Source organism: Mustela nigripes, chromosome 11 (genome assembly GCF_022355385.1).
Source record: "Mustela nigripes isolate SB6536 chromosome 11, MUSNIG.SB6536, whole genome shotgun sequence".
In the NCBI taxonomy this organism is placed as follows: Eukaryota; Metazoa; Chordata; class Mammalia; order Carnivora; family Mustelidae; genus Mustela; species Mustela nigripes.
In genome coordinates, this window is record NC_081567.1 from 23,424,064 (window position 1) to 23,451,777 (window position 27,714).

The 27,714-nt window shown below is 45.6% G+C and overlaps 1 protein-coding gene across 1 annotated transcript in view; it reads left to right on the top strand.

The window, feature by feature from the left end:
• Positions 1-27,714, top strand: part of DNAH3 (dynein axonemal heavy chain 3) — a 173,739-nt gene that overhangs the window by 142,232 nt on the left and 3,793 nt on the right. Inside the window, exons 51-58 of the mRNA XM_059415167.1 lie at positions 3,603-3,801; positions 7,124-9,265; positions 14,867-15,092; positions 17,392-17,636; positions 19,172-19,288; positions 23,284-23,438; positions 24,210-24,377; positions 25,952-26,094. Of these exons, the coding sequence (XP_059271150.1) occupies positions 3,603-3,801; positions 7,124-9,265; positions 14,867-15,092; positions 17,392-17,636; positions 19,172-19,288; positions 23,284-23,438; positions 24,210-24,377; positions 25,952-26,094 (3,395 nt within the window). The remainder of the gene's footprint in view (positions 1-3,602; positions 3,802-7,123; positions 9,266-14,866; positions 15,093-17,391; positions 17,637-19,171; positions 19,289-23,283; positions 23,439-24,209; positions 24,378-25,951; positions 26,095-27,714) is intronic.

The following is a 27,714-nucleotide window of genomic DNA, read 5'->3' on the forward strand; positions in this document are numbered from 1 at the left end:
CTGCAGCAGAGAGGCTCAGCCAGGCTTGTGGGATCTGCTCAGAGACAGGGAGGAGACTGGCAGAGAAAGAAGCCCCCAGCACTTGTACTTGCTTTCCAAGTACAGCAATTTGCTTAGAGAGGTCGTTTCTTTTTAAGCTAATGAATCATTTCTTTTCCCCCTAAGGAGGATAATGACTGAAGCCAGAATCACTGCAGAGTTGACTTTTTTGTGTGTCGTCAGAGGGCACTGTGCTTTCTACCTTTCAAAAGGCCCTGATGCTCCTTGTATTGCTAAGCAACAGGGGTCTTTTTCTTTTCTTTTCTTTTCTTTTTTTTTTTAGAAGGAAGAGAGAGGGGAGCAAGGGCGAGGGGGCAGAGGGACAGGGAGAGAGAAATCTTAAGCAGACTCCTCACTGAGCATGGAGCCTGACATGACCCTGAGATTGTGCCCTGAGTTGAAACCAAGAGGCAGATGCTTAACCAACGGAGCCACCCACGTGCCCCAGGGGTCATTTTTAATCAAAATGCTTTTTCTCATAGAAACAAATGATGACAGTACTAACACGTATGAAAGAATATTTAAGAACTCAGCTTTAACGCCTTTTCAATTTCCCAAGTTTCCTTCCAGCCTGTCTATACACCTGAGTAACTTCCTGGGACCGCAGTCATAGTAGCATGGCAATTTGCTTCATGCTTTTGTATTTCTTTAACATCCCATCACAAATGTTTTTCCAAAATGTCATATAATCATTTTAATGACCATTTCAAGTAAGTGTTTCTCTCATCACGTAGCCATTCTCCTACTGGGCACGGAAGTCTATCCCTTCCTGCCCTATTTTCAGTGTTTTGAGTGTAGAAGCTGGAGTTTCTCAACAGCGCCGTGTGTCAGAACCACCTTTGGAGTTTGAAAAATGTGGGTACCCAGACCTCACCCAAACTGCATGAATCAGAATCTCTGGGTGTGGAGCCTGACCACGAGGATGCCCTTAAATGTTCCTCAGTGACTCTGCGGCAGAGGCAGGGTTGAAAATCACTGTTCCCATAATATAATTAGAGACTGTTCAAGGCACTTGACAAGGAAACTTGCTGGGAGCCAGGCTGTGCTCCCTAGGAAAGGGAGCAGAGCTACTGGGCCACTGGAGGACAAGCAGCATGTGTGGGCCTCCAGTTGTCTGACACACTGTAGGAAAGGAACATGGAACTATTGATAGCACTTGTGGGTACCTGGGACCACTGAAATCCACCAAGCCACAGCTGTGGCTCAGCCAACACCTGTGGCCTCCTCTGCCACCAAACTCTATCTGAAGCTGACTGTAAGAAACAGCGGGTTTTGGTTTCAACTTCTTTTCTTCCCCTCTGGCACCAATCCTAGGACTGAAGAGGGAGGAAACCAAGTTGCCCCTGGGACCGAGCCATTTCTACCACCTGAGGCAGAGCATCCATTTTAATATTGGGAACATCTGACAGAGGTCATGGGGGCAGGGCTGTTATTTTAATATAATAAAACCAAGGGACACCCCCCCCCCCGCCGCCCGGGGTGGCTCAGTAGGTCAAGCATCTGCCTTAGGCTCAGGTCGTGACCCCAGGGCTCCCTGCTCAGTGGGGAGCCTGCTTTGTCCTCTCCCTCTGCCTGCCACTCCCCCTGCTTGTGCTCTCTCTCTGTCAAATAAATAAATAAATAAATAAATAAATAAATATCTTTAAAAAAAAAAAAAAGGAATAAGCCCAAACAAAACATTGCTGCAAGTATATTTAAAAAACAGAAAACCTGGGACACCTGAGTGGCTCAGTCAGTTAAGTGTCTGCCTTCAGCTCAGGTCATGATCCCAGTGTCCTGGGATAAGTCCCACATCAGGCTCCTAGCTCAGCAGGGAGTCTGCTTCTCCCTCTGCCTGCTGTGACCTCCTTGTGCTTTCTTTCTCTCTCTGACAAATAAATAAAATCTTTAAAATAAAAAACAACAACAAAAAAAAACCAGAAAACCTGAAATAAAGAATCCATGATGTACACACATGTACACCCAGGCACAGGTGTGTACACACAGATGTAAGAAGGGACACCTACCTTTATTTTGCTTCCCTACCATAAACCTGTGGGATGTGGACTTCCGTACACGTTGCTTTGTCTAAGAATCCTTGTTCCCTTGTGGCACTTTGCTTCAGTCATGGCAGTGTGACCACTCATTGGGCTGGGTGACTGACAGAGAATTCATGGAGTGGGAACTAGGGGCCCGTGGTTGAAGCTTTGTGACCTGAGTTAAGTCATTTTGCCTCCTGAAACCTTGTGTTTTGTTTGTTTTATTTTGTTTTTTTATTTGGTAATTTGGCTACTAAATAATCCATAAGGTCCCTTCCAGTTCAAAAATCCTATAATGTTAAGCTTTCTTTTAAAAAAAAACATTGAGGGGCGCCTGGATGACTCAGTTAGTTAAGCATCCGATTCTTGCTTTCGGCTGGGGTCATGATCTCAGGATCATGGGATCAAGCCCTACCTCAGGCTCCTCGCTCGGTGGGGTGTCTGCTGGAGAGTCTCCTGCCCTCTCCCCTACCCCTCCCCACTGCTCTCTCTCTCTTTCCCTCTTTCTCTAAAATAAATAAATCTTAAATGAATAAACACTGAGATATAATCCACATACCATCACCTTTCTAAGTTGGATTTCAGAGGTGTTTGGTACAGTCACAGAGGTGTACGCCTATCACCGCTAATCCTAGATGATTTTTGTCACCCCACCAAAACCTAGATCTATGAGTAGTCACTCCCCATTGCTCCACCACCTCCGCAATGCTTGGCAACCACTAACTCACTTTCTGCTTCTATGGATTTTCCTTTTCTGCACATTTTATGTAAATGGAATCGTAGAGCAGGTGGCGTTTTGCGTCTGGCTTCTTTGCCTTAGCATGTTCTCCGTGTGGTCACATGAATCAACACTTCATTCTTCTTTATGGCCGAATCATTTTCCATTGTATTAAGTTTGTCTCTGAATGAATAATGGACAGAACATGCACCATCTCCTCTTCCCAGAGCTCCCTACCCGGCTCTAATCTCTGTTCCCATTCCTCATCCTTGAACTCTTGCCTTAAACTCCACCCTATCTCCAAGCTTCACTTTCTTCCTGCTTCATCTCTGAGTTACAATACATTCATTCCAACCCTCACTGCATCCTTGCTTTCTGCCACCCCCACCCTCATGCCTTATTTCTTCCCCAAACTTGACCTAACCCCCTCCCCAGCTGTCGTCCAACCCCCCCTGGGGCTTCATCCTTTTCCATTTCTCCACCCATCCTCCATCAGCAGGTGTGAAGTTCCCCACTGCATGCGTCTCTTGGGAATTTGCTTAAAACCCAAAGCTTGATTTTCTTTTCTTTTTTTTTTTTTTAAAGATCACAAATCCGGTGAATTCTCAAATGTTCAAGCCATCAAAACCACAGCCCCAAAAGTCTGTGCCCACCTCCCTGCTGCCCCTCAGCCCTTAGAGCCCACCTCCGGTGGTGACCTCCAGCAGGGGGCGCAGTCCTGGGAGGTCAGGGAGGGGAGGAAGAGCCTCTTCCAGCTTCCTCTATGAAGTCAGTGCTGGTGCACTGGGCACCAGGCACTCGACCCTGGACCCCCTTGCTGCCCGCAGGATGAATGTGAAGGGGATCTGGCAGAGGCCATGCCGGCACTGGAGGCTGCGCTGGCCGCACTGGACACGCTGAACCCAGCAGACATCTCACTGGTGAAGTCCATGCAGAACCCACCCGGCCCCGTCAAGCTGGTCATGGAAAGCATCTGTGTCATGAAAGGGCTGAAACCAGAGAGGAAGCCCGACTCCAGCGGCAGCGGTAACCCCCTTTGCTCCCCACCGCCCCCCCCCAGCCCACCCAGTGGCCTTCACAGGCTGCTCCTCCCTTGCAGGAGGGTTACTGCAGCCTCCCTCACACCCCCAAGCCCGTGGGCAGGGTCTGGAGACTCCGAGGAAACCAGAGAGGTGCCAGAAGGTGCACGCTTATCGGGAGGTGCACAGCTCTCTCCTGTGCCTTCATCTTCCTCCCTCCTCTCAGTCACTGGGGTGGGGATCCAGGGTTGGGGGGCAGGCGTCTTTGGGTGACGCTGAGCTTAGTCACAGCAAATCAGTACAAAAATGAAGGTCGTGGAGAGCGCCTGGGTGGCTCAGCCAATTGAGCATCTGCTTTTGGCCCAGGTCTTGATCTCAGGGTTTTGGGATCAAGTCCCGCATCAGGCTCCCTGCTCAGCAGGAGAGTCTGCTTCTTTCTCTACCCCTGCTGCTCTCTTTCTCAAATAAATAAATAATCTTTTTTTATAAAAATGAAGGGCATGGGTATGAAAGAACTGACAGAGGAGTGAGTGGTTGCAGAGGAGAGAAACAAAAAGAGCTAGTAGAGAAAAGAGAGAGAGAGAGAGAGAGAGAGAAGCTGACAGATAACCGGAGAAGGAGAGACAGAGAATAAGACAGAACTACAGAGAGATGAAAAGAGACAGACAGCTGGACGGACACACAGATAATGAACTGAGCAAGAGGTCAAGAGGAAGGAAGGAAGGCCGGGGGAACAGAAGAGCTGGAAATGGAGACTTAGAGGCAGGGAGACAGGGGCAAAGGAGGCAGAGGTAGAAATTGAGGTGTGGGGAGACAAGGAATCAGAAATAGGGAGAAAGGATTAGGCCAGGGAGGAAGCCTCCCCCTGTAATTGAACCTCGTAGCATTAATAAATAAGAGTATTTATTCTCCTTAAAATCCGAATGAGATGTGGGACTTTGTATTATTAATAGTAGTGTCTTAGAACTGAACAAGGACTTTAAAAAACAGCCTCAGTAATAGTCCCTGCCTTTTAAATGCTCCTGTCCTGGGAACAGTCCTGCTCTTCCTCTGTTTCTTCTGAAATGCTCGGAAATCCCTGGCTTCAGAAACCTCTGGCTTCTGCTTCCCGTTGACTAGCATTTCCTCTTCCCTCATTGGTGTCAGGCCAAAAACCGCAAGAAGATGATGCAGAGGCGATCAGGAGTGGACAAGCAGGAAGTGGACTTCATAGGAGAATCGTTTAAGGAAGCGGCTCAGTAAGGATGAGCCAGGCCAGGACCTCTCCACCTGGCTGCACCCGAGAATCGCCCAGGGCATGTAAAGAATGCTGAAGCCCTTGCCTCCACTTCTGGAGACTCTTACTCCATTGGTCAGTGGGTATAAGTCAATGGGTATAACCGGAGCTGTATGTTTTCTTAAGCTCCCAAATGATCTAAGGGGCAGCCAGGGTGGAGAATGGCTAAAATACACAAAACATGGCCAAGGTCACAAAAGGTCATCCTGTTCTTGGATCATTGATGATCTGCAAAGGGCCCACCATTCCCCTTTCTTATTTTAAAGTTGAAGCAAATGGTGCATATTATTCATTGATCCTGCAGATGTTTAGCCAGGACATGAAGATGGAACAAAAGAGCAATTGAATTCATTTTGGGTACCTTGATTGTAAATGAAACAGATCCTTTTCCTGAATGCAGACAAAAACCTTCATGGGAAATATTTGTTTGGTTACTGTGCTTGCATTAGAAACAGGACACATCTGACCCATTGTACTTAATATGATTTCTCAAGTATAATTTTTTTTTGATACGTCTGAGATTCGCAAGTGTTTACAGTGCTGTGAGCCAAACGGGCTTCCAACTCATTTCTAGCATGTGAATGAAATGGGTACAGCCCCAGGATGGAATTGAGGCTCCCTCAATTATTAGTCAGCAGGATGGGTGCTGGGGAGAATAAGTGCCCTGCTTTGTTTCTGGGTAGGGCAAGGGCAGCCTTCGGTATAGTTTCAAGCCTACATGCTGCTTCCCCACCTTTCTCTTTCTCTTGAGACTGCCTCCCTCAGGGGGACTGATTGAGTCCCGTCCAATCCACCTACCAAGCTTGAAAAGGAATATTAAAAAAACATACCCATGGCTCCTTTTCCTTCTCTATGACTGGAACAAGGGGCCAGAGTCATTCAGTACATATTTATTGATAACAGTATCGGGCACTGTGCCAGATTGTAGTAAACAGAGCAGAAGCTTACAATTTTAAGGGAGAGGCAGACAATAAAAACGAAACCAAAAAAGGTTGCATAAACAGGTTGCATAAACACGGTCAAGGGAATGGACATTCTAGCAGCTGAGATGAAAGAAAATGCTGGGAGAGGGGTAGAGTGGCCCAGCTTAATGATAAAAATCTAGGGAAACCTCTCAGTGGACGTGATTTTTATCTTTTTTAAAGACTTAATAATTTATTTTTTATTATTATTGATTTTTATCTTTTTTAAAGGCTTAATTATTTATTAGAGAGAAAGAGTGGGAGGGGTAGAGGGAGAGAAAATCCCAAGCAGGCTCCCTGCTCCCTGCTGAGTGTGGAGCCCCACTCAAGGCTCCATCTCATAGCCTATGAAATCATGACCCATAAGACCATGACCTGAGCGAAAACCAAGAGTCAGAGGCTAGACCAACTGAGCCACCCAGGCACCCCGGAAAAGTCTAGTTAGGAACCAGCTAGATGCCATTTAGAGGCTAGGTGATGGGCTCTCATTAGGGAAGCGCTTAAGATCAATGAGGAATTAAAGGAAGGTTCTTCCTGACTGAAGCCTAAGAAGCAAGGCAGAGATGAGGTAGATGACTTCAGTGGGCCTCCTGGACCACTGGGAGAAGCTTAGATTTTTCTTTATTTTATTTTATTTCGATTTTATATTTATATTCTCTTTATATTTTTTATATTTGTTTTATTTTATTAAGATTTTATATTCTTGAGCAATTTTAAGGTCACAGGAAAATTGAGTACCCTTCTGGGTACAGAGATTTCTCATATACCCCTAACCCATACAAATGCATAGCATCTCCTGTTATGTACCACAGTGGAACATTTGTTAAGGTTGATGAACCTACATTGACACATTATTATCCTGAGTCTATAGTGTATATTAGAGTTCACACTTGGTGTTGCACATTCTATGGGTTTGGACAGATAAATAATGACATGTATCCATCATTACGGGATCATACAGAGAGTTTCCCTGCCCAAAACTTCTTGGCAGGACTTTGGATTTTTCCCCCAAATAGGAGTAACCACTGCAAGCCTTCAAGTCTCAGCCAGAAGGTCTTAGTAGTTCCATCTCCATTTCTTGTTCCAAACAGGTAAAATGATAGAAGACTACTGGGGAGTTTCAAGAAAGATTCTTGGAGATCTGAAATTCTTGGAGAGTCTTAAGACATATGACAAAGACAACATCCCCCCAGTGATCATGAAGCGGATCCGGGAAAGATTTATCGATCACCCAGATTTCCAGCCAGCTGTCATTAAAAATGTGTCATCTGCCTGTGAAGGTCTGTGCAAATGGGTGAGGGCCATGGAGGTGTACGATCGTGTGGCCAAAGTGGTGGCTCCCAAACGGGAGCGGCTGAGGGAGGCCGAGGGGAAGCTAGGCACACAGATGAAGAAACTGAACCAGAAGCGAGCAGAACTGAAGCTGGTGGAAGACCGCCTCCAGGCCCTGAACGACGACTTCGAAGACATGAATACCAAGAAAAAGACGCTGGAGGAAAACATTGAAATCTGCTCCCAAAAGCTGATCAGGGCAGAAAAGCTGATCAGTGGTCTTGGCGGAGAGAAGGACAGATGGACAGAAGCCGCCCGGCAGCTGGAGATCCGGTATATTGATCTGACAGGAGATGTGCTGTTATCCTCAGGGACTGTGGCTTACCTTGGGGCCTTTACTGTGGATTATCGGGCACGATGCCAGAAGCAGTGGTTGGCCCAGTGTAAAAAAAAGGTCATCCCCAGCTCCAGTGACTTCAGTCTCAGCAACACGTTAGGAGATCCTGTAAAAATCCGTGCCTGGCAGATCGCTGGGCTACCCGTTGACTCTTTCTCCATCGACAATGGCATCATTGTGTCCAATTCCAGACGCTGGGCCTTAATGATTGACCCTCAGGGGCAGGCCAATAAATGGATCAAGAACATGGAGAAAACAAATAAGCTGTCCATCATCAAATTCTCAGATGCCACCTATGTGAGGACGCTGGAAAATGCTCTGCAGCTTGGCACCCCCGTCCTACTAGAAAATGTTGGAGAGGAGCTGGACGCCTTTATAGAACCCATCTTGCTCAAGTCCACGTTCAGGCAGCAAGGGGTTGAGTACATGAGGCTGGGTGAAAACATCATCGAATACTCCAGAGATTTTAAGTTATACATCACAACCCGTTTGAGGAACCCACATTACCTCCCTGAAGTTGCCGTGAAAGTCTGCCTCCTCAACTTCATGATCACACCCTTAGGCCTCCAAGATCAGCTCCTTGGCATCGTGGCCGCCAAGGAGAAGCCAGAACTGGAAGAGAAGAAGAATGAGTTGATTGTGGAAAGTGCCAAGAACAAGAAGCAGCTAAAAGAAATCGAAGATAAGATCTTAGAGGTCCTCTCCCTGTCTGAGGGCAACATCCTCGAGGATGAGACCGCCATCAAAATTTTGTCCTCCTCCAAACTGCTGTCTGAAGAGATCTCTGAGAAACAGGAAATTGCTTCAGTAACGGAAACACAGATCGATGAGACTCGGATGGGCTACAAGCCAGTGGCTGTCCACTCTGCCACCATCTTCTTCTGTATCTCCGACCTGGCCAACATCGAGCCCATGTACCAGTACTCCCTGACCTGGTTTATAAACCTCTATGTGCATTCCCTGGCAGAAAGCAGTAAGAGCGAAGAACTGAACCTTCGAATTGAGTACATCATCGGACATTTTACCCTCAGCATCTACAACAACGTCTGCCGCTCTCTGTTTGAGAAGGACAAGCTCCTTTTTTCCCTCCTCCTGACCATCGGCCTCATGAAAGAGAGAAAGCAAATTAACGAGGAGGTTTGGTATTTCCTTCTAACTGGAGGAGTCGCCCTGGACAACCCCTTCCCCAACCCAGCTCCTGAATGGCTGTCTGAGAAGGCATGGGCGGAAGTGGTTCGTGCGTCGGCGTTGCCGAGAATGAAGGGCCTGAAGGAACATTTAGAACAAAACCCTGAGGCATGGAGGCTCATCTATGACTCCACTTTGCCCCACGAGGAGAATTTCCCTGGAAATTGGAAGTTCCTTAAGGGATTGGAGAGGATGGTGATCCTACGATGTTTGCGGCCTGATAAAATCATTCCAGCCATTCGGGAGTTCATTGCTGAACACATGGGTGACGTGTACATCGAAGCCCCTACATTTGATCTCCAGGGGTCCTACAACGATTCCAGTTGTTGTGTCCCATTGATCTTCGTGTTGTCTCCGGGTGCAGACCCAATGGCAGGTAAGGACAGAATGTTGTATAAAGGATATAAATGGCCCAGAATGCATGGTCAGGTAACAGTATGTTTGTCCCTTATAGCAGAAATATAGAGAAATCTCAAACTCAGATGCTTTGAAAGCCAGACCATTAACAGGCTCATGTGTGGCTGGAAGGAGCCACTGATGATTTCTCTGCCCCACCCCCACCCCACCCTCACAAAGGAAGCAGCAGCTGCTCAGCTCCCAGGATGGCCAGATCATCTGATTTTTCAAGAGAAATCAGAAATATGGAAATCACCCATTTTTACATCTTAATAACTCATTCACATTTTTTCCTAAAAATTGTGGGGACCAGACCGGGTCTAGTTTTAAGCCTGCTGGCTATGAGTTTATCATCTTTGTCTTAAACCATTTTCTCTGACTATTGCCTCTCCCAGTTAGGCAGAAAAGTATAGAACTGTGGCTCAACCGGTGCCATTTTCTCCCCTCAAGGGACATTTGGCAAAGTGGGGAAACTTTTTTTGTCACAACTAGAGGGTGCTACTACAGTCTGGTAGATTGAAGCTGAGGATGCTGCTAACCGTCTACCCACACAGGACATCCCACACAACAAAGGATTATGCCCCAATGGCCCCCGGTGTTAGTAGTGCTGAGGTTGAGAAACCATCGTGCAGAGTGAAAGGTACATCTTCCTTCCAGAAGCAACCATTATTACCAGTTTGCATATCTTTCCAGAAACCAATTATTGCATATGAACAGGTATGAGTTGTTGACAGGAATAGATTCGTTTTCTGTTCTGTTGGGTCTCAAAGCTTTAGTTCTGTCTCTTGCTAAATGAAGAACGAGGACCAGAAATGCAAATGACAAAGCTTGCCATTCTGCTGTGGAAGCTGGGGAGTTTGACTCCTGTCCCGACCCAGATCCCCCTGGGTCAGCACCCCGGCCCCACAGGGGAAGTCAGAGGAGCGAGCTGAAATGAACTGGTACCCTCTCCCCTTTTTCATACCACCAAGCAATTGTCAAAGATCAATTCATGGCCCCTCTCTAGTAGCTTTGTTTTTTCCCGTGTCCCTCACGTGACAGATTTAAACAAGAGAAATGAGGGGAAACCAGGAAAGGTAAAGAAGACAAATGGAAGAAAGGTCAGGGTATGTTCTGTAAAATGTTGACAAGCCGGTCACCTCCAAAGCCTTATGTTGCATATTCCTGTCTGTCTGTGCTAGAGGCCTGATCAGATTCAGCTTGGATAACTTCCCAGGAGACCTCGTGGCTACCGTGTCTCTCACAGTGCCTCACACTAGGAAGCACCTGCTATCTGGTTGTCTTTCCTTTCCTGATTGAGATTGATCAGGGGACTCAGGCATTGTCAGTGCGATCCGCTTCCCCATTGCACCTCCCTTGTAAGGCTCCCCGTTGGGCTCACACTTAATGTGATGATGGCTCTTTTTTTTTTTTTTTTTTTAAGATTTTACTTATTTATTTGAAAGAGATCACAAGTAGGCAGAGAGGCAGGCGGCCGGGGGTGGGGGGCGGGGAGCAGGCTCCCTACTGAGCAGAGAGCCTGATGTGGGGCTTGATCCCAAGACCCTGGGATCTTGAGGTGAGCCGAAGGCAGAGGCTTTAACCCACTGAGCCACCCAGGTGCCCCGTGATGATGGTTCTTTTTTATTTTTTTTTAAGATTTTATTTATTTATTTGACAGACAGAAATCACAGGTAGGCAGAGAAGCAGACAGACAAGAGAGAGGGAAGCAGACTCCCTGCCGAGCAGAGAGCCCCATGTGGGGCTCGATCCCAGGACCCCAAGATCATGACCTGAGCCAAAGGCAGAGGCTTTAACCCACTGAGCCACCCAGGCACCCCGTGATGATGGTTCTTAATCTTGGCTGCTCACGGGCATCACTTGGGAGGGCTTTAAGAAAAAGCTCCAGGTGCAGGCCATGCCCGCAACCACTAAATTAAAATCTTTGTGAATGAGGTCCAGGCATTGTGCTTTATAAGCTTTCTGTGTGATTTCAGTATGTTTTGGAAACAACTGACCAGATGATTTTTAGCAGCCTTAACAAAATCGTTCCCCAGATCCCTTATTTCATTATGGGCTGAAAAACGGTATTTTAATTCTATCACTCCCTCCACACTTATTAGCTGGAACTCTCCTACTAAGAAGAATTTTTCGTGGTCAACTCTTTGGTTTTCTCGGTCTAAAGTTCAAAAAGGACCTGCAGAATAGACGGTTAGTTCATTCCCTTGATTTCTCAGCTTTCAGGTTAGTGAATTGGCGCCCTGGTCACCTGCAAAGTTATTTAAGCTGGTAAGATTTTCTTTGCATCATTGTGAACGTATAGATTTTTTTTTTTTAGGAAATTTATTTATTTGAGAGAGAGAGAGGGACAGAGGGAGAGAAACACTCTGCTAAGGTCAGAGCCAGACGTGGGGCTTGATCCCACAGCACTGAGATCATGACCCAAGGCGAAATCAAGAGTTAGACGCTCAACTGACTGAGCCACCCTGGCACCTCATGAGCGCATAATTTTGACGTAGTGGGTGTTTCAAACATGGCAGTGTTTTATTATTTATCAAGCTTCCTGATTCTCAAGTCATTTAGTCCCCAGCCTGTGGGGGCTCCTTCACGCCTAAAGTTCTCACATAATCTCAGTAGTTTTTTATAGCTTCCATGTTGTATAGAATTACCGTGTATGCCAGGCTGAGTTTGCATAAGCATTTCTCAAAGGACTCTTTCTTTCTTTTCTTTCTTTTTTTTTTAAAGATTTTATTTATTTGACAGACAGAGATCACAAGCAGGCAGAGAGAAGAAGGGAAGCAGGCTCCCCACTGAGCAGAGAGCCCGATGCAGGGCTCGATCCCAGGACCCTAGGATCATGACCTGAGCCAAAGGTAGAGGCTTTAACCCACTGAGCTACCCAGGCGCCCCTCAAAGGACTCTTTCTGCAGAGGCCATAGCATTTGGAAACCAGTGTCTGGGTCCTACCAGATGCATCATTGATTGCAGACCTTACTGTTTACTAATTCTCTTTCTGGCTGTACCTACCCTGTTCTTTTCATCAGTGCTTTAAGTTTTTATCTTCAGTGACAGTGCTTTCCATTTCCAGAAGTTTTATTCCAAATCCATGTATTTTTTTTCCCACAGAACTGGGAATTTTATTATGCTTTGTGGTCCTTCTTTAATGATTTTGTTAGCTGTGTTTCTTTCATGGTCTTTTTCGGAGATTATATTGATCTGCTAGGACTGCTATAACAACTACCAAAGACTCAGTGGTTTAAGCAAGAGAAATTTATTTTCTCCAAATTCTGGAGACTAAAAATCCCAAATCAAGGTGTCAGCAGGGCTAGTTTCTTCTGAGACCTCTTTTGTTGGCTTGTCTGTGGCCTGCTTCTCCCTGCGTCTTTATATTAAGGTTTTCTCTCTGAGTGCATCTGTGTCCCAGTCTCCTCTCTTATAAGGACACCAGTCTTACTGGATTAGGACCTGACATAATGACCTCATTTTAACTTAATTATCCCTTTCAAAACCCATCCCCAAATACAGCCACATTCTGAGGTCCTAGGACCACTTAACTGACTGAGCCCCCCAGGCACCCCTCTTTTTTTTTTTTTAAGAGAACAAATTGGAACGCCGGTGTGGCTCAGACAGTTAAGCATCTGCCTTAGGTCATGATCCCAGGGTCCTGGCATCAAGCCCCACATCGGGCTTCTTGCACATGGGGTAGTCTCCTTCTTCCTCTGCCTGCTGCTCCCTGTTTGTGCACTTTCTCTCTCTGTCAATTAAATAAATAAAATCTTTACAAAAAAGAAGAAAGATAACAAATCTACACCTTTATTGACTTTTCAGTCAGTTTAAATCCTTAAGGGGTATAGCATCACCCAATGCTGTGGCCAATGGCTTAACAGGAAAGTTGCTTTGGATTTGGGCACAAGCTATACCACTGTTTGCATAAGCACGGGTTACTTCTCCTCACATTACTCTATTTTTGTTCGGTTTGCCACCAGGAGTCACTATGTTGTTCTTAGCTTCATACACATAAGCACGTCTCTTGCCTAGACAGAATTCAGTTTCATATTGAGCATAAAAACCTCCAATTTTAAGAAGAGCCGTCTGGTCTCTCAGGTTCCAAAGAAAAATGGTCTTGGACCACAGCCTTCCAGATGCATTTGTCGATTTGGGAGTCCTGTTCCCAGCAGACTCCACAGGCTCCAATGTGGCAGAAAGAGTATAATTGCCATTTTCCAAACAACATTTGCTCACTTCATGTCTCTGGGTCACCTTTGGGTAATTCTTTACCATATTTCAAACTTTTTCCTTACTACTATATTTGTCATAGTGATCTGTGATCAGTGATTACAACTTACCAAAAGCTCACATGATGGTTAGTATATTTTGGAAATAAAATATTATAAAGTTAAGGTAAAATGCATTGTTTTTGAGACATAATGCTATTGCACCCTTAATGGATAACACTATGTATCATACATAACTTTTTTTTTTAATTTTTGTTTATTTATTCGACAGAGAGAGGTCACAAGTAGGCAGAGAGGCAGGCAGAGAGAGAGAAAGAGAGGAGGAAGCAGGCTCCTTGCTGAGCAGACAGCCCGATGCAGGACTCGATCCCAGGACCCTGAGATCATAACCTGAGCCGAAGGCAGTGGCTTAACGTGGGTTAAGCCACCCAGGTGCCCCATCATATACATAACTTTTATATGCACTGGGAATCTAAAAAAAAAAATCATTTGTTCGCTTTATTACAATATTCACTTTATTGTGGTGGTTTGGAACCAAACCCTCAGTATCTATGAGGTATGCCTGTATTGGTGTGCAAAAGATCTAAATGAGAGAAGCAAATGTATTTTTCTACAATTCTCATAAGTATAATCATATATATGCATTCATTTAAATGTATAAAATATCTCTGAAGAGATTCACAAAGAGCCAGTAACATTGGCTGCTTCTGAGGAAGAGAGAAGTGAAAGAGACTTACTTGAAATTTCACTATAAAAACACCTATTTTTCTAGTAAAATACATTAGTAACGACCCAGTTTCTAGTTCTTTGGTTGTGTGCTCACCTCTCTAGTTTTGACTTCTCTCTTCATTTTTGGCACCTGGGAATTTCTCTTTCTTTCAGACTCTGAATTTTTTTCCGATATCTGTAATTTTTTTAAAAATCGAGACTGTCTATGTATTCAGAACAAAAGAGGAATGAACAGTAGCTTTGTTTACCCTCTTACCCAAAGTCCAAAACTTCCACATTGAGAGACTGTTTTTTTTGTAGTCAACAGGAGCCAGTTAGTTTCTTTTCATGTCCAGAATTTTTTTTTTAAGATTTTATTTATTTATTTGACAGAGATCGCAAGTAGGCAGAGAGGCAGGCAGAGAGAGAGAGGAAGGGAAGCAGGCTCCCCGCTGAGCAGAGAGCCCGATGCGGGGCTCGATCCAAGGACCCTGAGATCATGACATGAGCCGAAGGCAGAGGCTTTAACCCACTGAGCCACCCAGGTGCCCCTCCACGTCCAGAATTTTGATGCAACCCTTTTTTCTGCATTGTTGTTGTTAATATGGTCTTAGTTGGCCTGCCCTTTTTCAAAAGCCCTCTTTTCTTCCTGGTTGCAGGCCTGCTGAAGTTTGCTGACGATCTTGGCATGGGAGGTGCAAGAACACAGACCATCTCCCTTGGCCAAGGCCAAGGCTCCATTGCTACCAAAATGATCAACACTGCCATCAAAGATGGGACCTGGGTGGTGTTACAGAACTGCCACCTGGCCACGAGCTGGATGCCCATGCTAGAGAAGATCTGCGAGGAGGTGATTGTTCCTGAAAGCACCAACATCAGATTCAGGTGAGGTGTCCTCCCCACCCAGGCCCCATGGCCTGTTTCTTGAGCTGCAGACGTCATTCTGGTGGCTGGGCATACGAAGGTGAACACAGTTCTGCTTTTAAGAAGCTCTTAGTCTAGCGGAAGACAGACCACAGATGAGTGATGTTGACACCATACACTACCTACCGGACTTGTTAGCACAAGAGCCATGGAGCACAGAAAAGGGAAGGGAAAGTTGGGGAATGCCTGGAGGCCTGACAGTTGCCTGGGGTTTTGAAAAATGAATAGGAGTTTACTAGGAAGGACACTGTAGGCAGAAGGGACAGTATCTATAAAAGCAAAAATGTGTATGAAGGTAACACTGAGATGTTATTCTGTGACTATGGGGTATAGTGAGACATTGTTGGGGGATGTATTATGAGATGTGCCTGGGAAGGTAGATTCAATGTCAGCAAATCAGATTTTTAAAATATGTGGGGTTTTTTTTAACCTGGAGTGTCCAGGCTGCTCTATCCTATATTTCTTGGGCTCTGTAGAATTTTATCAATATTGGAAACAGCTACTTGTTTTTTCTGAACTTTAACCCCAGCAACACTGGGCCTTGGTTTTTGCATATACAGAAGGATGAGGTAAACCAGACTTCAAAGCCATTTCCAACTCAAATGTTCTCTTACTCCAGGCCAAGGGTCAGCAAACAATGGCATATGGATGAAATATTGCCTGCTACCTGTTTTTGTGTATCTTGTAAACTAAGTAGAGTTTTATATATTTTTAGATGGTAGGGGAAAAAATTGGAAAAAGAATAATACTTCAGGACACATGAACATTGAATGAAATTCAAATTTCAGTGTCCACAAATAAAGTTTTATTGAAACACAGCTATGCTCATTCATATACTGTCTGTGACTGCTTTCACATTACAAGTCATTGTAACCAAAACCACATGGCCTGCAGAGCCTACAATATTTACTCTTTGATCTTTTATAGGAAAAGTTTGCCAACTCCTGTTCTAGGCCACAAAACTTGCTAGTAATTTTCATCTTAGTCATGTCTGCCCGAAAACAGGAAGGTGTTTGGTGGGGTTTATTTACAAAGCCAGATTAGGCCATAGCTTATTGTATTCATGAAAGGCTCATATAAAATTCATGGAAGATTTTGAGGGCAATCCATCAGTTTCAGGAATTCTACCTGGTTCAGGATGATGAGTTGACTAACTACCATCAATGACACACTCAATGAACAAAAATTATTCATGTTGATATTAAGTTCTTCTATATTACAGTCCTAACCCAAAAGTTGTTACCTCAGGTGCCTACAGGAGGCAGGAATATAACATACCTGAGCGGAGAGGACAGGCACAAGAAGTCTTGCAGTTCCCACAGTACTCTAGCAATCACCACGGGCTGTCATCCTTGCTATCAGACATCAATGGAGAGATGTGGGGATTGCGGTGAACTAGAAGCCTATGCCCTTTAAAGATTTTATTTATTTATTTGACAGAGAGAGATCACAAGTAGGCAGAGAGGCAGGCAGAGAGAGAGGGAGGAAGCAGGCTCCCTGCCGAGCAGAGAGCCCAACGCGGGACTTGATCCCAGGACCCTGAGATCATGACCTGAGCTGAAGGTGGAGGCTTAACCCACTGAGCCACCCAGGCGCCCAGAAGCCCATGCCCTTTAGAGAAGTGACTGCCTAATACCTAGCGACTGATGCCATACAGGAAGGCGGGCCCCTTGTGATCAGATTTTCTAACATTTTCAAGGGAAGGTGGGAATCTAGAATTTAAAAAAAAAAAAATAACCCTCGATTTTTACAAGTTGGCAGCTACTTCAAAACTATGCTTTAACATTGCATTGATTTGCCTGGTATGAGTGAAACACCACATAACTGCCTCCTGACGTAATGCCTCAGGCCATGTGTTTATGGCCTCTTCCCTCCCTTCCTGGCCACTCCTGGGGTTCCAGGGATAGTATCTGGCCATCATAGATGCTCAGGGAGTCTAGCAAGAAGGGAATGTGGCATGGCATTTAAGAGAGGGCCTTTGGAGTTGCATCCCATGTCAGTTGCTTCTAGGTATTGTGTCCTTGAAAAACCCACATGACCTGTGCATGCCTCCATTTCTTCAGTGGTACAGGGGATAGCTAATCCCTTCACACAGGGTGGCTGTATGAGGGTTGAAGTGAATGAAGGACACATATTACATTTTTAGCATGGGGTCTGACATCTAGTAGTGCTTAATACACGGGGGCTATTGGTTTTTGTTACTGTTTTTCAGTATAACTTCTTGTATTGCTCTACCTGCTTAGGTCTGTTTTTCTTGCAGACTCTGGTTAACCAGCTATCCAACAGAGAAATTTCCAGTCAGCATCCTCCAAAATGGGATCAAAATGACCAACGAGCCCCCCAAAGGGCTCCGGGCCAACCTTTTGCGCTCTTACCTCAATGACCCCATCTCGGACCCTGTGTTCTTCCAAAGCTGCACAAAGGCAGTCATGTGGCAAAAGCTGTTGTTCGGCCTTTGTTTCTTCCATGCCATTGTTCAAGAGAGGAGAAACTTCGGACCCCTAGGTAAGAGGTGACAGTGCCCCTGGGCTGCTGGGGCACAGATCACAGGTGTATGTTCAAGTTCATACTCAGGGTTGCCAGTAAAATGCTGTATAAGTACATACCACAGACTATTGGGGACATACTTAGAATAAGCATGATTTGTTTATCTGAAATTAAACTTTCGTGGACTGTCCCGTACTTTTATTTAATAAATCCAGCAGCCCCTACATAGACCAGGTCACTATCAATGTCAGGGAAAGAGCTGATGCTCCAGAATCAGAGGGCTCCTAATTACCAAAGTAATAGGTTGTTGAGAAGATGGGAGGCCTTTCCCTTTGATGGGCATTTGCCTATCTTAGGCACAATAGCCACTTTCTAGGGAGTTGTCTGCAGCTAGTTTATGACATTGTAAGTAGTTCTCTACACATGTGCTTAAGAATGAGAGAAATACAGCCGGGACATTTGTGCTTCCTCTTGGAAAAATAAAAACAAATTTCATTATTAATGTAACCTCTCCATGGCCTAACTTAATTTAATACTTTATGTTAATTTAACGCTCCTGTTAGAGCAGAACATCAAACTGCTAAATGCAGATTTGACATCTACATGGTTTTAAGGTTGGGCTGACTCTGATTTTGCTCAAAAGCCTTGAAATGTATTTTCAGCTGTTGTTTTGGGTTAGATAAGGAGGCAAACTGCCCTCTTAGTGATTCTCTCTGAGCATCTCCTTTCCTTCTACTATCCTGACCCTTCCACAGAGGGGAGCAGGGATGAGACAGTTTGTGGAGGGGGACATTCCCCCTGCATCTGCATTTCATACATCATGTTCCCTGACCACTGTTTTCCCACCTACATCAGATTTCCAAAAATCCATGTAACGGTTTGGCTTGCAACCAACTGGCCAGTTGTGTTTTCTGTGCCAGACCACGAATTTTATTATTTTGCTACATTTCTTTATTTGAATGTAAATGTTTGGGAGGAAATTCAAGGTCTCTGTTGAGCACAGATCCGACTGTACCCTGCTGTCTCCCACCATGCCCGGCTGGTTCATGCATTTGTGCCCCTTTCCCAGACCCACTGGGCAATTATCACGATACCCTTGAAAATACAAGCAGTAGTTTCTTCAAGGCCGGCCATCCCATTTTCCCATGAGCACAATGAGGGGAATTCGCAAAGCTGACTTTGTTCTGTTGCCTAATCACAGATACTGCTGTCTGGCTATGCTTTAGTGTTATTTTTGGAACTCGGTGCGTTACCACAGTATTCCAGCCAGGGAGAGTCATTCTCATTCCACAGATCCCACGATATTAACATCTACCTTAACAAATGGGGAGATCCATAAGGAAATTGATTTTAGAATGGATGTTTTCTCAGGCAGCATGGCTCCCACGTTGGCAGTAAATGTCAGAGCTAATAGTTGGCCTGGTGCTTGATCTTCATATGGGGCTGAAAGAGGCTCCTGATCTGTAATGACGCTTAACTGTACATCTCGATGTCGGAATGGAAATTATGAGCTCTCGGCACTGAAGCCTCCGATTCTTCCGGGCTTTGTGCAGGATGGAATATTCCTTATGAGTTCAACGAGTCTGACCTGAGGATCAGTATGCGGCAGATCCAGATGTTTCTGAATGACTACAAGGAGGTGCCGTTTGAGGCTCTAACTTACCTGACAGGTACTTATGGGAGGAGGCTTTGCAATTACAAATCTCCAGTGTCGTACTCCACCCTTCTGCTCTTCTGATCCCATCTCTATCCATTTATTTGCTCACTCAGTCAGTCAGTCAACAAACATGGAGCTCTTACTAATGCTGGTCACCATACCAGATGTTACAAAAAACTAAGATACAATTCCTACCTTCAAGTGGCTCACAATCTGTAAAGTAAAAAATATATATAAAGAAGGGTACCTGGGTGGCTCCGTCGGTTGGGTGTCTCTCTGCCTCCGGCTCAGGTCATGATCTTGGGGTCCTGGAATCAAGCCTCACATAGGGCCCTCTGCTTAGCAGGGAGTCTGTTTCTCCCCCTCCTTCTGCCCCTCCCTGCACTCGGGCTCTCTCTGTTTCTCTCTCTCTCTCTCTCTCTCAAGTAAATGGATAAAAATCCTTTTTTAAAAATGCTTTTAAAAAGAAATAAAAGACAATACAGTGATAAGTTCAACAAGAGAAATATTTATAAAGTAGAAAAGTAACACAATGATTAAATCTCAGGGAGGGGGTAGGGGATGATCATGGATAACTTCATGAAGGCATAAAGGATGAGTTTTGCGGGATGAATGAGTTCATAAGGGGCAGAAGATGGTAGGGTAGACAGTGGGCAGGAAGAAGGAGAGCACTCCCAACAGAGGTTCCCTCCAGTGAAAAGGGCACTTGCTGTTTTGTATTAAAACAGTCTATCTGAGGGGCACCTGGGTGGCTCAGTGGGTTAGGCCTCTGCCTTTGGCTCAGGTCATGATCTCAGGGTCCTGGGATCGAGCCCCACGCATCAGGGAGGGAGCCTGCTTCCTCCTCTCTCTGCCTGCCTCTCTGCCTACTTATGATCTCTCTCTATGTCAAATGAATAAATAAAAGCTTTAAAAACAAAACAAAAACAGTCTATCCGTTACCTTTTATTAGTCACCCAGTATAGACTAGTGCATACTATGGAAGAATGTAAATGTGCTTCCCTCAGGGAACAGATCACAGAACCCCAGAAACAGGAGATCAACTACAGACGGGCTAAGTGAGTGCGATCCCATGGCCAGAGGTCAAAATGCAGCTCAGCAGGAAACCCTGGGCATTTTCAAGATTACACACCGAGTTCCTTCCTCAGCTCCGTATGTTCAGGGGCTTGGCTGGATCCTTTCTCCAGTCATGAGGCAGGCGCTCCGTATACACAGTCGTCGCACCCAGTCTCCATAGCAACTTCTGAGCCTCACTTAGTTACCCTGTTTTACACCTGACAAGACTGAGGCCTGAGGGCAGTGATTCTCAACCAAGGGCAGCTTTTCCCCCCAAGGGGACATTTGGCGACATCTGGAGACATTGTTGGCTGTCACCACTAAATAGGGGTACCACAGGGTAGAGGCCAGGGGAGCTGCTAACCATGCATCCGTGTTCTACAAAGCACAGAAAGCACACACCCCCACCAACATACACACACAGAACTACCCAGGGCAACATGTTCATAGTGCTAGGGCTGAGAAATCTTGCTTCACAGTAATCATCAAGTTCAGTTGTAAAAGGTCACACAGACCTTAACTCCACACCCTATCTCCTGAACAAAATCCCAAGTGACACACACAACCTAAAGGCAGTGGCTTTTAGACATTCTCTAAAGAACTGAGTCATGTTCCCAGCATTTCAGGCCATTCAGAGTCACATGCCAAGGCTCTTCTTCAGAAAGCAGAACGAATGTGTCCTTGCCCTGGGGTAAGGTCTTGGTATGGGACTGTCCGCAGCCCGTCAGACGACCCGCCCCCACCGTGTCCGCCAGCTTGAGCTTCCTCACTTTGCCCCTGTACCAGTCAGGGTGGACTAGTGAGGCTAAGATAATCAACAGTCCCCACATCTCAAGGGTGTAAGACACCAAAGGTCCATTTCTCACCCTCTTTACATGTCCACCGTGAATCGGCAAGGGTCTGTGTTCATTGTTATCATCTCTCAGGGGCACAGCTGGCAAAAGCTCCACCGACTCTTGATGCCATGTGTCAGGACACATGTGTGTGGCCACTGCCACAGGGATAGCACTGAAGAGCTCACGCCAGGAATCAAGTGCACACGAACACCTCTCACACACCCTACCCCCTGCAAGGGACCCTACCACCTCTATGTGCGGCAGGAAAGAAAAAAAAAAAACAGATACAGATGATCATTAGAACTCTGTACTGACACTGATCAAAGAGACAGTAGTCTCTGAGTAGTCTCATCTTTTGGATAGTGGTTATCAAATTAGATTGCCCAAAGTCAATACATTCTTAATCTGATACCCCCAGCCCTTGAGCAGAGAGTAGAGACCTTAGAAAAGATAAAACACATCCTGGGGCCTGTGGGAACTTACGCTTTTGTTACCAGAATAGACACATAAGTAGCTATAAAGAAATGCACCTTCCTTTTTTATTTTTTTTAAGATTTTATTTATTCATTTGACAGAGGGATAGAGAGAGCACAAGCAGGCATTGGGGGGCGGAGGTGTGCACAGGCAGAGGGAGAGGGAGAAGTAGGCTTCCTGCTGAGCAGGGAGCCCAATATGGGGCTTGATCCCAGGACCCGGGGATCATGACCCAAGCTGAAGGCAGACACCCATCGAACTGAGCCACACAGGGGCCCCAAGAGGTGACCTTCCTAAACAAACATAAAACCCAAAGCCTTCAGGAAATTTCACTGATAAGGAAGTGCCCCATGACTCTGTGCCTGAGATAAACCTTCAGTTGGGTTCCCTCTTGGGAGCCCTCAGCTCTGCCACGCTGACTTCAGTGAGGGAAAAACCACTGTCTCTTTAATGTCATATTTTGATTATTGTATCTAATATAGTGCTATCAAAAACTTGTTTATAGGGGCACCTGGGTGGCTCAGTGGGTTAAAAATTTGTTTATAGCCAGGATAAGCTGTAATGTTCAAACTGAGCTTTGAAAAGTCCTTGGAAAAGTCCACAGGTAAAATAGCTTCTGCCAGGGCTCAAATGACTCAAGAAGTATGAGCTTCCCTTTAGACCTTTACTTCTCCCCTAATGAACCACCCAGGTCCTCCTCCCAGACATTTAGACACTTCCCAAACCAAGAGAAGTCGAGGCGTCTGGCCCCAAACTTGGGCCGTACTTCCTGTTTCCTGTCTGTAGACCTGCGTCTTCCTGGAATGGTTGGAATTGGAAATGAGCCCGTCTGTCACACACACTATATACACAGATGTGTTTCCTCCCTGCAGACTAGCGTGTTGTCCATAACTACGAAATGCCAGGTGGCACCCACATACTGTGGAATCTGGACCAGCTAGAAAACGTGTCATGGGGTTACTAAGAAGGATTTGATGTGGCTTCCAAAGAATTACCCAATTCTTTTTGTAGAAATCTGAGTGTAGAAACCTGAGTCTCAGCGAATGATATTAATGAAGTGGGTGGAGTATCCCAAAGCAGGATGTATGGGATAATCTCAATTTTCTAATATATATATGTATTTGTAATAGCTATAATAACTTGAATGCTTTCTTTGTGCTAAGCATTGTACTAAATGTTTTATAAGCTTTATTAACCACAACCTTATAAAATGGATACTGCAATTATCTCTGCTTCTTGATGGATGAGAAATTGCTGGAATTGGAACCCAGGACTGTCTCATGCCAGAGTGCTTGCCCTGAACCACCTTTCTGTAATGCCTTTCACGTACGTATGCACACATACATGCACACATAAAGAAGAGACCTAAATGTTCGTAGTTACCTCTGGTGGAATTATTGGTGATTGTGTTGTTTTTCTCTCAGTTTATTTCTGCTTCCTGATTTTTCCTATGGTTAATGTGTACTATTTTTGTAGCAAACATCATACCAAAAAGACCTGGTGGTCATCCCAAGGTGAGCATTGGTTTCAGCAACCCTGTTTCTCAGCAGAGCTCCTTGGCTGGAAGAATCCTGTTTTAGGTTAATGACCAAGTTCATTATGACCTTCCTGGGCTCATCTTCTTCCTGTTGGTTGTCCCCAGGGGAATGTAATTACGGAGGCAGAGTGACTGATGACAAAGACAGGCGTCTCCTGCTGTCCCTTCTGTCCACGTTCTACTGTAAGGAAATTGAGGAGGATCATTACTGTCTCGCTCCTGGAGACATTTACCATGTCCCTCCTCATGGCCCCTACCAGGTGAGGGGCTCGGCAATCCCCATGTGGCTAGGGGCTGCAGTGTAAGCAAGGAGGGCCCAGAGATAGCCTTGGGCTTTCTGACTTAGGTCCATAAGCTATTTTCAATATTCCAAAAAGCCTCTAAGAGAGCCATTATTACTGTTTAATGAAAACTGGCATTTGATAGATAAGGTCCTTTCAGAATGTGGGGTCCCTCTTGGGAGTTTCAGGGGAAGGGTGGCTAAGATGAGGGTTTAGCAGTAAATGGGCTGGAAACTGGTACTTGAAAACAAAGGTTCAAAAGGTAGTCAAAGGAGAAGGACAGAAACACTGGAAGGAAGAATGAGAACAGGAAGAATAGAACGGAATTCTTTTACTGAATACCTGTTATATGCCAAGGCCCATTCCTCTGTAACCTCACTTATCTTCCCATTTACAAATAAGGAAACTGGGGTCAAGTTTACACAACTCGTTTACAGTGGAGCCCGGATCCAAATCCAGCTCTGTCTGAAAGCAAAGCCAGAACTATGAGGAGGAAATAAGGAGAAGCTAGGGGTGGGAAGGGAGATACGCAGACCTCTGCCTTCATTTTCACTCCCCAGAAAACCGTCTGAGAAAGAAAGAGCTTGGTGTTTACCCTGTGTGTGTGTGTGGAGGGGGTGGTTGGTGTGTGGGTGGTGGGAAGGTGTGACCCGTGCTACAATTTGCTTGGGTTAGGTCCAGCCCATCCCGGAGTGATCTCTGGGACCCCAGGGAACCTGGGTTTGTGTCAATTGAAGATTTCCTTTCCAGTCCTATATCGACTATCTCAGGAATCTACCCATCACAGCCCACCCAGAAGTCTTTGGCCTCCATGAGAACGCTGACATCACCAAGGACAACCAGGAAACCAACCAGCTGTTTCAAGGGGTGTTGCTGACCCTCCCTAGGCAGTCAGGAGAGAGTGGCAAGTCCCCGCAGGTAACCAGGTGTGGGGCAGGAGACATAATTCTGTTTCCCAGGCAGTTTTCCACCTGGTGGTCACACAGGATTGTGGCTGATGACCAGGGAAGCAGAAGAGGGGAGGTCTGGCAGACCCCTGAGTGAGGACATGGGTTCTTGAGTCTTTCTGCTAAGAGTCCTCAGATACAGAGCTGCAAGAACACCAGTGTTTCCAGATACTCCTCATGGTTCGTTGCTATACCCATGTATCATCTGTACGCCATATATATAATATTTAAAACTAAATCTCTTTTGCTTAAAAACATTTCATTTAAAAGCTGCTCATCAGTGCCATAAATGGAAACCCAGTTTCATTTCCATAAAGTCATGACAGCCACAAAAAAGAAAATGAAAGCTAATGAAAGTTATTAGATTCCTTGCAGATGACGTTGCTGAGGCCCTGCTGGCTCCTTGTGGAAAGGGGAAGCTCGGCCAGGGTTACAGCGCATTTAATTAGCACTGGTCTGAGACTTTGTCCTTGAGAAGAATGAAAAGAGAAAGGTGGCTGAAACTCGGAAAGAGAGTGACTTTCTCATCATGTGATTCAACATGATTTGTTCCATGTCCCGGAGACACGTAGAAGCAGTCATTTTGGGTGCCTTTCCCAGTTAGTGCACACTTTATGAAGTGAAGACCTGGTCCACCATCCTCAGTCTACAGAAGGGAGTGAAACGAACCCAGTGGAAGGAAGACACCTGCTTCATAGCTTTCATAACTCAGGCGGAGCCAGACCCAGGACCACCATCTCCCGACGCTGCCACACCCTCTTCTTTCCTGTCTTTTCCTTCCCTTCTCCACCTTCTGAGCTAACCCATGTTCAAGCCCTCTCCCCGGTGGGTTTCTCTTGCTTTGGCTCATAGTGCCATAAGTGGTAACAGGTAGGAAGACCAAGCAGCCTGCTTGGTCTCAGGGATGGAAATCCCCCTCACAGGAGAGAGGAGAGGGAAGGAAGTGCATGTTCCACCGGGGGGCGGAGGTCTCTGCCTCTCTCACGGCCTGGTCCTACTGCTTGTTCTTCTAGGCCTGTCCCCTCTCCACTTGGCCAACTCCATTGCCCTGGACTATTCTCGCTCAGTCCTGAGGAATGGCCTATACCTCCCCAGGCGTCCTGTCCTGTCACTGGCACTAAGCAAGAGTCCCATCTGTACTGTGAACTGGTTCTGAGACACTGGTTGAGGAAGCTGTGGGAGATGCTCTACTAGAGCTGACCTTAAAGACAGGAGCTGGCCGGGTTCCGTTCTGCCCGGAGGCTACCTGACAGAGCAGGAATCCCTGCCTAGCCCTCAGGCCCTTGCTTCAGGTGTGAAAAGAGGGCTCTCATTGCTCTGCTCTTTTGCTTTCTGGGCCAAGAGGTGATGCCTTCCCAAAGACTGGTAGAGAGGTAAGGGCCCTCCTTTCTGCCAGGCAGAGTTGGCTTCTGTGGGAGAATTCCCAGGAAGGTCATACAGACTGTGATTAAAAAGACCAGTGCCCATTGGTTCAGGTTTACCCACACAAAACCACAATGTACAGGCCTTGTTTCTCATTCACCTCTCTACTGTCTGTGCTTTAAGGAAGTGATTGAAGAGCTGGCCCAGGACATACTCTCCAAGCTTCCCAATGACTTTGACGTGGAAGTGGTTATGAAGTTGTATCCTGTGGTCTATGAGGAATCCATGAACACCGTCCTAAGGCAGGAGCTCATCAGATTCAACAGGTGGGCCAGATGGTCTTACTTGGATCCTGAGAACTTGAATCCTGGGAGTTGGAGTGTAGCGGTATGATCTAATGGGCAGTAACAGATGTGTACACTTGACAAGGGCTGCTGTGCAGAGGAGGTATTTGTCCCTCCCATAGGGAGGGCTATAAGTAGGACCATCCAAGCATGCGTTCACCTACTGTTAAATCATTTTTTCTATTCATTCTCACTCATTCATTCATATGACACCTGTAAAACCAGGTTAAAACCAATACCAAGCAGGCTAACAGTAAAAGTAACTGTTAGAACCACTTTTCTTAAGCCCTTGGTGCTCCAAGCACCATGCATGTGTAGTCTTTGGAATATGCACTACTATAGGCATGCATATAGTAGTCTTTGGAATATGCACAGTTAGTAATCCCTCTGCCACCATTTTACAGATGAGAAAACTGAGACCTAGAAGGGTTAAGTACAAGGTCACATAGTCATTCAGTGACAGAACTGATTTTGAACCCAGGCTGTCTGATCCCAGAGCCCATGCACTTAGCCAATATGTGAAATCAGTATGAACAGAGAAAGTGGTGGAGAGAAGTTTATCCCATTACTCCAACCACAGAGTTAGGGAGGGGTTGTTATGGGCTGGCCATGGGACTTAGGGTCTTGGGCCCTCCTCACTTCTCCAATTACTATATATAGCCTAGAGCCCAATAGATATCTTGATTTCACTTCTAGATAAAACTGAAGGGATTCTCAAAGACCATCTATGCCAAATGAGAAAACTCATCACTTCTGCCTTCAAGTCCAAGGTTCCTACTATTCCCAGTTCTTTATCTGTTAACTGTCTCCCTTTTGCCTCTTTGGTCATTGCTCAGTTTTAGGGACAGCCCTGACTCTGAAGGACTAGAGAACTGGAATAATGTTATATAAAAATTCCTTGCCTTCCAGTCTTAGTATTACTCTCTAGAGTCAACAGACAGTTGGCCATATGGGGGAACCAAGCAAAGTATGGGCTGTGAGCTAGGATGTAGCAGCTCTGCTGTGAGTCAGATACCTTGGCATGATGGGAAGAGAGTTGTCATTCATCCAGATACTAAGCCTCATGGCTTCCCTCTTCTAAGGTCACTGGAGCTCTTCCTTGGTGATTGCAGGGACCTTCACTAGCCTTTCCTACTGGTCATTGTAATAGAAGAGAACAGGGTAATAGCAATCTTATTTTCCAAAGATGGTCAGGGTTAATCACATTGAGTAATACTCTTACATTCCCCCCACCCTACTTTTTTTGACCGATTCACTGAGTGGTATGAGAAGCCTGAGATGATTAGGTGACAGTTCAGTTTCCAGTTCAGGGGAAACATTAATGTGTCTTCTGGGGCAATTGTTCCTTCCTTGGGTACTAAAACCTTGAAACTAGCAGAGCTCATAGTTGAAAAATAGAAAAAATCTCTTGCAAGTAGGTCTTTAGGTATAATAGCTACAGGTCTGCTGTATCATGCCTCAGATAGTCACTTTGCCCCTTGACTCCTCAGCAAAGCACATGCACCAAATGTCTGACCCTTAAATTCCTCTTAATATGAATATTTAGTGATTATACATCTAGGAATCTCTTTCTTGTATTTGATCATTCTTGTATCTACTTGG